At 52.7% G+C, this 12,163-nt stretch overlaps 4 protein-coding genes across 4 annotated transcripts; 1 reads left to right on the top strand and 3 right to left on the bottom strand.

Moving 5' to 3' along the window:
* Positions 1 to 20: 20 nt before the first annotated feature.
* PRO1 (glutamate 5-kinase) lies at positions 21 to 1,349 on the bottom strand (the record flags this gene model as incomplete). Its single annotated transcript, XM_076685389.1, has 1 exon — positions 21 to 1,349. The coding sequence occupies one exon, from the start codon at positions 1,347 to 1,349 to the stop codon at positions 21 to 23; it is 1,329 nt and encodes a 442-aa protein (XP_076540395.1).
* A 1,989-nt stretch (positions 1,350 to 3,338) lies between these two features.
* QNS1 (glutamine-dependent NAD(+) synthetase) lies at positions 3,339 to 5,450 on the top strand (the record flags this gene model as incomplete). Its single annotated transcript, XM_076685390.1, has 1 exon — positions 3,339 to 5,450. One exon carries the CDS (start codon positions 3,339 to 3,341, stop codon positions 5,448 to 5,450), a length of 2,112 nt encoding a protein of 703 aa, XP_076540396.1.
* A 286-nt stretch (positions 5,451 to 5,736) lies between these two features.
* Positions 5,737 to 6,979, bottom strand: PPE1 (phosphoprotein phosphatase methylesterase 1; the record flags this gene model as incomplete). The annotated part of the gene is made up of 3 exons (XM_076685391.1): positions 5,737 to 5,811; positions 5,861 to 6,794; positions 6,855 to 6,979. 3 exons carry the CDS (start codon positions 6,977 to 6,979, stop codon positions 5,737 to 5,739), a joined length of 1,134 nt encoding a protein of 377 aa, XP_076540397.1.
* A 474-nt stretch (positions 6,980 to 7,453) lies between these two features.
* Positions 7,454 to 11,687, bottom strand: KOG1 (ubiquitin-binding TORC1 subunit KOG1; the record flags this gene model as incomplete). Its single annotated transcript, XM_076685392.1, has 2 exons — positions 7,454 to 11,281; positions 11,391 to 11,687. The coding sequence occupies 2 exons, from the start codon at positions 11,685 to 11,687 to the stop codon at positions 7,454 to 7,456; spliced, it is 4,125 nt and encodes a 1,374-aa protein (XP_076540398.1).
* Between the last annotated feature and the right edge of the window lie 476 nt (positions 11,688 to 12,163).

A 12,163-nucleotide genomic window follows, 5' to 3' on the forward strand; every position in this document is an offset into this window, starting at 1 on the left:
AATAAATAAATTTTGATTTTTTAAGCCTCGAGAGGGATATCATTGAGGCTTCCTTGAAGGGCGCCTTTCTCACCGTCAGCCCGGTCGCAGACACGCTTACCAACGATGAAAGCCATGTTGTCTCGGTAGGCGATGTACTCAGAGTCGGCGTACCCCAGACGGCCCTCAATGTCTTCACTCTGCAGACCCCGGATTCGTTCAATCTCATTGGAGGAGTAGTTGACCAAAGCCCGGCCGATTTTCAGGGGAGCCTCGCCGTCCGGGTTGACGTTACCGTCCTCGGTACGGTCAGCAGCGTAGACATCGACGCACTCAGACTCGTGGAAAGTTCCCTCGACGCCAATAACACCCACTGGAAGCAGACCAGCCTTGTTTGAACGCGTAATGGCGGCGTAAGCGCCCCGGTCGACGTAGATAGCGCCGTGGGAGCTCAGACCATGGAGGATCCAGAACTGGCGGTCCTTAATTGGTCGTGCCTTGGCGACGAATCGCGTGTGAAGTGGCACTTCATGGGCTCTCAGCTCCTGGAGGACTTCGCCAACGGGACGCTCCTCGGAGGCGGATCGGCCAGCTTCTTCGAGGCGGATGGAGTGGTTTACAATGGCGTGGATGTTGCCTGGAACTGAGGATTTGCAGATAACGGTGGTTACGCCAGCGGAAGTCGCCAGTTCAGCCGCAATGAGCTTGGTGGTCATGCCGCCGGTACCCACGGAGGAACCAGCACCGGACGAAACGTCAACCTTAAGCCGCGTCACGTCGTTAACCACCAGAACTGGCTGCGCGTCGGGATTTGACCGTGGATTGTCGGTGTACAGGCAGTCGACGTCGGTCATGAGGAAGAGGAAGTCGGCGTTGACCATACCGGCGGTGATAGCCGAAAGCGTATCATTGTCGCCGAACCTGATTTCGCTGACCGACAGAGTGTCGTTCTCGTTAACAATGGGGATAGTACCCATGCTAATGAGCTCATGCAGGGTGTTTGCAGCATTCAGGTACTGGGTCCGGTCGGCAATGTCATTTTTAGTGAGGAGGATCTGGGCGACTGGCTGGTCGAGCTGGCGGAACAAATCGTCCCACAGGCCGATAAGACGAGCCTGGCCAATCGCCGAGACTGCCTGAACACCAGCGAGCTTCTTTGGGCGGCTGTTCTTGCGCAGTCGTCGCAGACCAACGGCGATACCGCCGGAGGAGACGACAATGACGTTGTGGCCTTCACGCTTGAGCTTGACGATGGTCTCGACAATCAGGGACATGTTGGCCAGCTTGGGCTCTCGAGTCTTCTCGTCACATAGCGAAGAAGTGCCGAGTTTGATAACAATCGTGTACTTTTTCTGCTCCTTATGGACCATTTTGGATTCTTCTATCATCTATCTTTTTGTGGGAAAAAAAACCTGGAATAGGTGCGGATATTTATATATTTCTTCAAGACCAAGCGGATCAACAAATGTATTGCTTCTGCTTCGAAAGAAAAGACTTGAACAGGCTGTATAAATGGTCGTTCAAAACTTTATGAATCATAGGCCATGCAGCCTCACGGACCCCCACTGCTTGCTTTTTGCCCAGTTACTATGTAGAGTCACGTGATACAATCTGCGATCCGCCCAGCCCACCTGCCGTATCGGGCTTACCACCCTAGCCCTGGGGATCTGGTAATTAAACAGCCAAAAACCCTTGCCCAGGCGTACCGTCGTACCGCCAAGCGGGTGCCAGGGCAAGACGCCGAGCGAGGGGCGTGAGACTTTTTTTATATGTATATACATCAGCATACATTATCATACACTATCAGCCGCCATACTACACACAGTACACTGTAGTACTGTAGTCTGCCAAGTTCCTAGGCGGCGTAGTTAAATACAGATGTTAAGCGGTGATAAAGTGATGATATTAGTCATTTTTTTCCTTAATTGGGAGTTGCCCTTTGCATAGCCCGTCGAAAGCCCGGCTCCGGTTCTCCGTAACTACGTATACTACAACAACCACCACCAACACTATTATCGCCACCAAGCTATAGCCAGGGCTAATGGAAGGTCATATGTTTGAATATGTAAGGATTCTGTAAATAGTTAGTGTGTTCGTCATGTCTAACCTCCCTCCTGCGTTTTGTCGTATGGACTCAGGTAGGATGAGGTAGCCTTGGAGGTCCTCGAGGCGCACTGTGACGTTGGTCCGATCTCCGGGTGCGGCTGGTGTCTGAGTCTGAGCCGCAGAGACTTTGCAAGACACGCACACCACCAAACGGTTGGCTGGCGATATCGAAGTGGCTATAACTATGACTATAATTATACACTACCAGTACTAAACAGGTACCGTAGACAGTTCCATGGCAAGATTAGGTCAAGAGGCTCACCACGTCGCAGATTGGAGCTGGGCTTGTCTAACAAAAAACATGTGCCGTAAGGAAAAAAAACAACACATGTGCTGTTGGTCTCGATCTCGCGCGCCTCGGAACGGTTGGGACGACAAAGTCTCACCTCCTTGCCCTTTGGGATTGTCCTGCGATTGTCCTGCCATTGGCCCTGCAATAGCGACGTCACATACAATCCTTCACCAAATGTTCGTGCTACGAAGGTATTGGAAGGATTAGGAAAAAGTTTCAAACATTCTTCGGATACTCCTAAAGGGTTCATATTGCGTGTTTCTAGTACAACAGGGCGCATAACTCCCCGTAATTCACGTAATTCTAAGGATACGGCACCAAGGGCCCGTAACCCACTTAATTCACTTAATTCACTTAGTTTCAAGGATATAGTACCAGGGCTAAACAAGGCTAAACAAGGCAAGAGGGTAACCAAGGCTAACCAGGCTAACCAAAGGGTTCACCAAGGAGGTTCCATACAGTACTAGAAGAAGCTTCACATATTCTCCAGCATTTGATTTCCACACAACTGTAGAATTAGCTCCAGGGATTTTACGGAGATATTCTACGGTACTGTACTCTTTTTAATTGGTTACGGGGATTACGGAGATATTCTACGGTACTAGAATTAGTTGCCGGGACTCGGTTTTCTATTACTAAATTACTTCCAAGGATTCCATATTCCAGTAGGATATTAGTACTACACATCGGTACAGTACTAGAAGAAGTTCCACAGATTTCAGCTACAAGGAATACCGTGATCCGCGAAATATTTGGGGGGTATTAGAAGCAATTTCTGTGATCCACTGAACTCCAGAAGTCAACTCCGTGATTCCACAGATATACCAATATTGGAAGCAATTCCCGTGATTCCCGTACTAGGAGTAACTCCAAGCATTAGAGAGATACTACAGTACTAGCAGTTCGATATTCCAAATATCATAAGTACCAGAAAAGAGCAAGGAAGGCAGAAATAATAAAAATGGGACACCTCGTAACGGTAGCAACCTGCAACCTTAACCAATGGGCTATGGACTTCGAAGGAAACCGAGACCGTATCCTCGAGTCCATCCGCCAGGCCAAAAAAGCCAACGCGTCGTTCCGAACGGGCCCCGAGCTTGAGATCACCGGCTACGGCTGCCTTGATCACTTCCTCGAAAGCGACACCTTCCTCCACTCCTGGGAGATGATGGCCCAGATCATGGCCCACGAAGATGCCCAGGACATCCTCATTGACGTAGGCATGCCCGTCATGCACCATTCTATCCGCTACAACTGCCGCGTCATTGCTTACAACCAGAAGATCCTGCTCATCCGTCCCAAGATCTGGCTCGCCAACGATGGCAACTACCGCGAAATGCGCTACTTCACCCCCTGGTACCGCCCCCAGTACTCTGAGAACCACACCCTGCCACCGCTAATTCAAAAGATCTCCGGCCAGCGCACCGTCATGTTCGGTGACGCCAAGCTAAACGTGCTCGATACGAGCCTTGGGTTCGAAACCTGCGAAGAACTGTTCACCCCAGACTCGCCACACGTGGCGCTGGCCCTCGATGGCGTAGAGATCTTCACCAATTCGTCCGGATCCCACCACGAGCTGCGAAAGCTCAATACGCGAATGCAGCTCATCACCGAAGCTACGCGCAAGTGCGGCGGTGTCTACCTCTATGCTAACCAGCGGGGCTGCGACGGAGACCGCCTCTACTACGATGGATGCGCCTTGATTGTCGTAAATGGCGAAGTCGTGGCCAAGGGGTCCCAGTTCTCTCTCCAGGACGTTGAAGTCGTTACGGCGACCGTAGACCTGGTAGACGTTCGGACGCACCGTTCGGCGCCATCGTTTGGTCTCCAGACGACTGCCAGCAACAGAAAGTACCCCCGCGTGGATTGCGACGTGGACGCCCTGAGCGGGTCCCGTACCGAGTTCGATCCCACCGTGGCCCCCTCGCGCCCAATCGAGCTTCGATACCACCTCCCCGAGGAGGAAATCGCCCTGGGCCCGGCCTGCTGGCTGTGGGACTACCTGCGACGGTGCAGGGCGGCTGGGTTCTTCATCCCGCTCTCGGGTGGCATCGACTCCTGCGCAACTTCGGTCATTGTCCATTCCATGTGCCGCCTTGTCGTTGAGGCCGCTGCCAATGGCAACCAGCAGGTAATCGAAGACGCCAGGCGTTTGGCCCGGGACGAATCCGGCACTTACTTGCCCACTGACCCCAAGGAATTCGCCAACCGCATCTTCCACACCTGCTTCATGGGCACCGAGAACTCCTCCAAGGAGACGCGGGCTCGGGCCAAGGCCCTGGCTCACGACATTGGCGCTTACCACATAGACATGAACATCGATACCGTCGTGACTGCGGTCCGATCCCTCTTTGCGCTTGTTACGGGCAAGACGCCCCAGTTCCGCGTCCACGGAGGCTCCCAGTCCGAGAATCTGGCGCTCCAGAACATCCAGGCGCGACTGCGAATGGTTCTTTCCTACCTGTTTGCCCAATTATTGCCCTGGGTGCGCGGAGCCTCCGGAGGATTGCTAGTCCTTGGCAGCGCCAACGTAGACGAGGCCCTGCGAGGGTACCTCACCAAATACGATTGCTCCTCCGCCGATATCAACCCGATTGGTGGAATCTCCAAGACGGATCTCAAGCGGTTTATTGCCTACGCCGAAAAGGAGTTCAAGTTGCCCATTCTCGCCGAGTTCCTCACTGCTACGCCCACCGCCGAACTCGAGCCTATCACCGAGTCCTACGTTCAGTCCGATGAGGCCGATATGGGCCTTACCTACGACGAGCTGAGTGCGTTTGGCCGCCTAAGAAAGGTCGAGAAGTGCGGTCCTTACTCCATGTTCCTCAAGCTCTACCACGAGTGGACCCCGAGACTCTCCCCGGCCGAGATCGCCGTCAAGGTCAAGCGCTTCTTCTACTACTATGCCGTCAACCGCCACAAGATGACCGTGCTCACTCCGTCCTACCACGCCGAACAGTACTCTCCAGATGATAATCGCTTCGACCTGCGGCCTTTCCTCATTATCCCTACCTTCCCCTGGGCCTCCAAGAAGATCGACGAAGTCGTTAACAAGTTCGACAAAAAGGACTAATCCTCCCCCATTTCGTATATATATCCTAGATTGTAAAGTTACTCTGTATATTTCATCGTCCTTCGTACTCGAGGGCCTGCCCCCGAACCGCCGAGGTCTCCGCGATTTGGCTCAAGTGAATACTCCCCTGTTTCAATTGACTCGGGGGCCAGCCCCCAAACCCCCGTAGCTCCGCTTCGCGGAGACTTGGCCCAATCCCATACTCACAAGAGGCCAGAAGCGAATAATTGATCAATTTCTTAGTGTGACCTCTGCGGAGCGGAGCCCCAGGTGGGTTGGGTAGAGGTTAGGCGTCTCGGAACTTGCCAAATGCAGGTATGATCTTGGTGGGCCTGCCGTTCCTGACCCAAAAGTCGATAAGCTATATGCGAGATTAGCGATGAGATGTAAAACAATGGGTTAAAACTTACGCTCAATGCTGTCTTGTCAGGCTCGTCTTCATGCACGAAGTGGCCAGCCTCGTTGAAAACAAGCAGCTGGTACTTGCCCTGCATCTGTCCGATCGTCAGTTCCTTATCGAGCCGGTCCGTGCCCGCTAGAATGAGCATACGCGCCGCTGGGGCCTCCAGGAACCGCGCTGATAGGCCCTTGAACCAGTCCTGCCAGTACGGCTCGGTCTTCCTCAGGTCAATGCTCCATGTATAGCCAGCCCCTTTAGCTGCTGACACGGGTTTCAGCGCGCCCGGTACCGAAACGGCGGCCGACTCGCGATTGTGCAGGATGGAGCGGCTGAGATGCCATTCGATGGACTCTTCTATGGTAGGGAAGCTGCTGGGCCACGAGTCTAGCAGCTTGGTCATGTGAGCCAGACTCTCCAGCGTCGGGCCCTCGACAACGTCCATGACGACGACTCCGATCAGCCGGGGCAGCACTCGGCGGGACGCCGCATCAGCCACAATTGAGCCACCCAGCGAGTGGCCCACTATTATGAGCGGTGGCGGTTTCTCGAGGTATCCCTTGAGCCGCCACACGGCGTTTATGACTTCAATTAGGTCCGTAGTCAGCGTCTCGAGCGCAAAGTCTGCGTCATTGTCGGTGTGGGTCAATCCGTGTCCGCGCATGTCGAACGCCATGACCCCTCCAACGTGGGTGTCGTCGCGACTTGACGGGATCCGCGAAGCGGCCTGGGCGTCCCGCTCCATCAATGCTTTGATGCGGCTAGCCAGGACTGCGTAGGTCAATGCGCTCGACCCGGCGCCGTGCTGGAGAACGAACATGGGCGAGTTCAGGTCCTTAGGCGGGATAAAGTAGACATTGAACTCGCCCCGCCCGGGTACACCTATTACGAAATTCTCCTCGAAATAGTCGCTCCAGGGCCGGATCTGGGTAGTCCGCCTGCGCCGTCTACATATCTCAGATCAGCTTCACATTACTTGGTTTTGTGGGGTGATGGGATGTGCTTACCTGGGCGGACCCATGGACCCCAGCGGAGGGAGGCTGTCCCCTTCCTCGGCCTCCGGGTTAAATCCCAGCTCGCTCTCTCGCTGCTGGAGTTTACGTCGAAAGATGTCCTTCTGGAACGAAGACATGGCGTTTACTCTACTGGGGCTATTGGGGTATGATGATGATAACCGTTTGGGACATCTTATCGACTTCCACTGTAGCGGAGGTGTACTACCGTTGGTATATATAACTTACCATTGGGTCGAAATACCATCCATATATCCTTCTTTGGGGCACTAGGACAGAATGGAAAATGGAGTAGTTTATGCAATTCAACTTGGTGACAATGGGGGGACCAGTCCCCCCAAACCCCCCTGGGGCTCCGCTACGCGGAGAGTTTAGCTGTAACTAAGTGTTTGTAACGCGTTGTGACAGAAGTCTTGTCACATTTGGGAGTTTGTTACAGCTGTAACAAAATTTTTGTTGCGCTGTAACTGTCACCCAAGATACGGGGGTTTGGGGGCAGAGCCCCCAATTACGGGAGCTCGAGGGCTGGCCCTCGAATACACTCCACTGTATTAATGAAACTAGAAAAATTGGCTCGTTAGATAAATATATAATTACTGGTGCTTGATGCACTCGTATACACTAATGTGGGTGTCAAACCCGTTAATAACAGCCAGCCCCAGCTGGTGCGGGTGGAACGCCAGCGAGTTGGCGGCAGTGAGACCGCCCCGGCCGCTGATATACCCCGCTGTAGAAATAGGGCTCTTGATGGACGACACCTTAACGCCCCGAGTAGACCACAGGTTTACTGTGTTGCCGGCGGTGGCGATAAGCGGTGCATGCTCGTGGATGTCAATTGCCCGAAGAGCCCCGCGCGACTGAGAGGTGGCCTGGAAAGTAAGAACCGGATCGTTCATTCGGATATCCCACAGGTGTACAGTGCCGTCTGTGGATCCACTGACGAGTTCTCGGGCGCCTCCCCGCTGCATCTGTACATTGACAACCCACGAGTCGTGCTTTCGCCACGTTCGCACAAGCGATTCTCGCGGGTTCATACGACGGTCGTAGACTCTAATGGCACCATCGCCGAAGCCGGCAACCACTACGTGGCCCGCTACCTGGTCAGAGGTCAGCGACGTGACAGGCGACCCAGATCGGGCCGGGATATCTGCCGTGCACAGCTCTCGCGGTGCGTCCCAGACACGAATGACCCGTACATCGCCACCTACTAGAAGGGCTCCGCGCGACTGCTGCCACTCGGCAATCAGCCCGCTGTTCTTCTGCGCAGGAATGAGGTCGCTGAGCACTCTCCATGCACAAGCCAGCTCTACCGAGTTAGGCGACTGATAGTTGCGGTAGATACGTACCACGCCTTCGCTCGAGCCGGTAAGGAGCATCGCCTGGTCATCTTCATTAATGAGCTTGACTTCGGTGATCTTTGTCCCCTTGGGGTTGCTGTTGTTGAACCGGTTAAGTCGAGTCGAATTGGACCAGTCCCACACGGTTACGCTGTCCTTGTCGTCACAGGCAACCAAATGGGGCTCAAACTGGGCATACAGCAGCTTATTTGGCCGAGTGCCGTTGTTCAGGAACCCAATCTGGTTGTTCCAATTGCCGAGGACCGACTTCTCCTTTTGGACCTGAGTGTCGGCAATGATCTTCTCGTTACGGTTCTTTCGCCATAGTCGCTCTAGATATCGCTCGCTACCAGGCTCATCGGTTTCCGGATGGCTCATTTGCGGCTCCTGGAAATACTCACAGCACCAGTCAAAGAACCCGCTCACCAGTGGCATCTCAATGTCCTTGGTGAGTTTTCGAGGCTTGTATCGAACTGGTCTCGGCTTCTTGCCGAATCCAAACGAAACGCCGGCCGGGCTAGATCCTGCAGCCGGAGCCGCCTTTGGTGACTTGCTAAACTCGTCAGACGAGGCCTGAGCTGGCGATCCAAGAGTGAAGTTCTTTATGTTAGCAGCAAACGAGACAGACCGCCGAAGAGTTGACGCGAATGCCGACTCGGTCGGACTGGTTACAGTAGGATGAGATCCCGACGAGGTAGTCCTGCTACTCGGAGGGCTCGCGGCAGCGTTGAGAATGTTAGTAAGGCCAAGGTTGTTGGAACTGGCAGCACTCTTTAACTGCCGGGTGCTTGAGGGCAGCTCGGTAAACTGCTGGTGGCTCCGGGCCAGGAATGTTTGCAGTTCGTTCGCCTCATCAGCCAGTGGCGTCTTGTCCAGCATCATGAGGACATAGTCTACAACGTCTCTGCCGTAGTCTGCAACCTCAACGTAGGGGTCATCTGACAAAATAAGTAGTGTCTTCCAGATGGTTGCGAAAATTGTGCCGTAAGCAGGCGATGTGAGCCGAACCTTTTCTAGCGACTCAGGACTCTTGATGGAGGCAACTTCTTCCTGCAGCGAGGAAAATGCCGCAACCAGCATGTTGTTGAGATATGACACGACGAACTTGGAGAAGAAGACTACAATTTCGCGTCTGACAATGGCTGAAGCGTCGTTGGTCAATGTCAGCACAGAAGATGCTAACATGAATTCTCGCTCTCTCACGTCGTCGTCAATGTCATTGACATTGTCTGCTAGGAACGTCGTTAGGGCTAGAATGCACGAAGTTCTGACCTCTGGGATCGGGTCGGTCAGCGGCTGGCAAAGCTGCTCGATCATTCCTTCTTTAATGGCCAATATCTTGGCATCCGGGTATTGACTCCACACTTGAGACAGACACAAGCAGGCCCATTGACGCAATAGCGGACTCTCTGGCTCCTTCATATGGGACAGGCACGCCCGATACACCTCTAGATTAGCACAAACCCGTTGGCCCGGTCGGTAGTCTCGGCAGAACAGCGTAGTTACAAACGCACACATCGACAAATGCTCGTAGACGTTGATGGTATTGATGACAAACCCGTCCTGTGGGACGAGGATGTTGACGAAATAGGCGAAGCCGTTCTCTTTTAACAGCTCGCCCTGGATGGACTGGTAGTCTACTGCCATGATCCGCGCCCAGATAAAAACGAGCACTGGCTTTAGTTCTGGAGCAGGAGACTGCAGCAGTTTCAGCACATAGGGGAAGATACCAATTGATAGGGCCATGTGGACTGCTTTGGGTCCCAAATCAAGGTACTTACTCAGCAGAATAAGCGCTCTGAGTCGATGAATCTGTGATAGCAGCACCTGTAACAATACCGGGAGCTGCTCTGGAGGCTTATCGAGGTTCGACGCTTTATACTTGAGCCAATACTCAAAAGCAGTAAGCTGCTGTTCAAAGAAAGTTGAGTGTCTGTAGGGCAATGGCTGTCCTGCCTTTTCCGCGGCTTGGAGAGCCGGCAGCTGAACCAAGCACTGGTCAACAGCCAAATCCCAGGCATCCCACATGGGGTGGTTGTGGGTCTCTGGCAACTCTGGATACGACATGGGGTGGCAATTATGCACCCTCATAATCCGCTCCGCCAATAAGAAGTTCCTAAACATAGCGGCCACCACCAGATCCTGTCTAAATAGCCGCTTGAATAGTGAGCTCTCCAGCGACGACCATGCAATCGTATCAGTAATAGCAGTGAAGATCCAATTGAGCTCGCCCAGCGGCGTTCTACGGTCGGTGATTCTCCCTGGAATCTTTAGATCAACCACCTCGTACGGCAAGGGGCTCTGCATGACAAACCATCGCACAGCAATGTCGATAGGAGAAGTAATACAGCACGTAAACAGGTCGGCTGGCAGGTTCGGATGCATTGGAAGCACTTCATTGGCCCGACACGCCGCCAGCTGAATACAATTCTCGTACGCTTCCGCCGGGAACGCGGGACCAGTCTGGTCATTAGCCTTCAATTGTCTTTCCTCGTTCTTGCGCTTTTCAACGAATCGTACAAAGTTTGTAATGATGTTTCCCGCACCGTGACAGTCGTAGCAGTATATGCAGGGCGCTCCAAGCCAGGTTTGCAGATCAAACAGCGAAACGGGGATATACTGAGTGTATCCTCTATTAAACACCCAGATCTCGCCGCTCGGCGTCGGACGAGGCACTCCATGGCCATTATAGTGGAACAGAATTCTTTCCTCCCGCGCTGAACGCCGCAGGTTCATACAGAACCGCTTCATGTCCTCTACGTTGGGATCCAGGCTCTGCTTGTACTTGGTACGTGTGCTCAGAACCTCATACTGAGCCTGGAGATTCTTACCAATCTGCTCAATTGCCTTTTTTGGGTCGGAATAAGAATTGGGGTCGACCCATGCCTCCAATTTGGCGCACGGTTGTGTCTTGATGATATCAGGCGGGTCCACGCCAATGTTCAAGCACAGCACAATGGCGGCATTTACTGTCCTTTGGCGGTCTTTAATACGCCATTCCGCGAACCCGGCCTCTTTGGTGTGCTCGGATTTGGGGTTGCCGTTAGTCTCATGGCGCTTATTCTCAAAATAAATATAAAAGATCTAAATCGTGTTAGTTCACCAATTTAATCCACGAATGTACATCACTTCTTATATCAACATAAGCACTCACGAGTGAATGGCGCTTAGCAAGTGGAAAAAAAAAACATACCTCTGCGAGAAGGTTCAAATACTGCTCGGAATCGTACTCGGCAGCGAACCCATGGCGGATTTCGGTATTGTACAATGCGCTAGTGGGCTGATACCCTTGCGGCTGGTGCTGGTTAATCCAGATCTTGTTATTGAACGCAATTGAGCCCGGCTCCTCGGGCTGATAGATACGGCTGCTGGAGGTCGCCAGCAGCTTCGAGTGCTCCGGATCGTTGAACAGCATGCCTTTGCTCGACACGGACTGGGGCTTGTTGCGCACCAGCCGGTCACCGGAGCGCGAACTTACCGCAGGGGTCATTGATGGCGATATCTCGTGCCGCACCCGGGGCCTCTTCGGTTAATCTTTGTTAAACGGGGGAGGTTGGTGAGAGGGGGAACGGGTGGTGGCGCGCAGTCGCTCCCACATATCACCACTCGTCGGTATCTGACCGATCACACTACTGCGGCATTTTATGAATAATTGATGGGAAGTTAGTATTGGAAATGAGGGAAAGGAAGGGAGTAGAGTTATATAATGAGGACTTGGGCTCTATTGCAATTTGTTAAAGGCTTTTTTTCTTTCGATTCAACTACTCTGATCTCAGTAGAGTAATATAATTGGGTTAATTAAAGTTGGTTAAATCACTTGAATTTGATCAGATATATGTATCTATCTATCAGATTAATGTTATATCATATCTATCTATCTTATTGACAAATAGAATGCGATCAATTGGCTTCGAGAACAATCCTGATACATTTTCTGTATAGATAAAATTGATAAAATGAACTCAA

This window comes from Trichomonascus vanleenenianus (assembly GCF_965637985.1).
Source record: "Trichomonascus vanleenenianus strain CLIB 3782 genome assembly, contig: TRVA0_024S, whole genome shotgun sequence".
NCBI lineage: Eukaryota > Fungi > Ascomycota > Dipodascomycetes > Dipodascales > Trichomonascaceae > Blastobotrys > Blastobotrys vanleenenianus.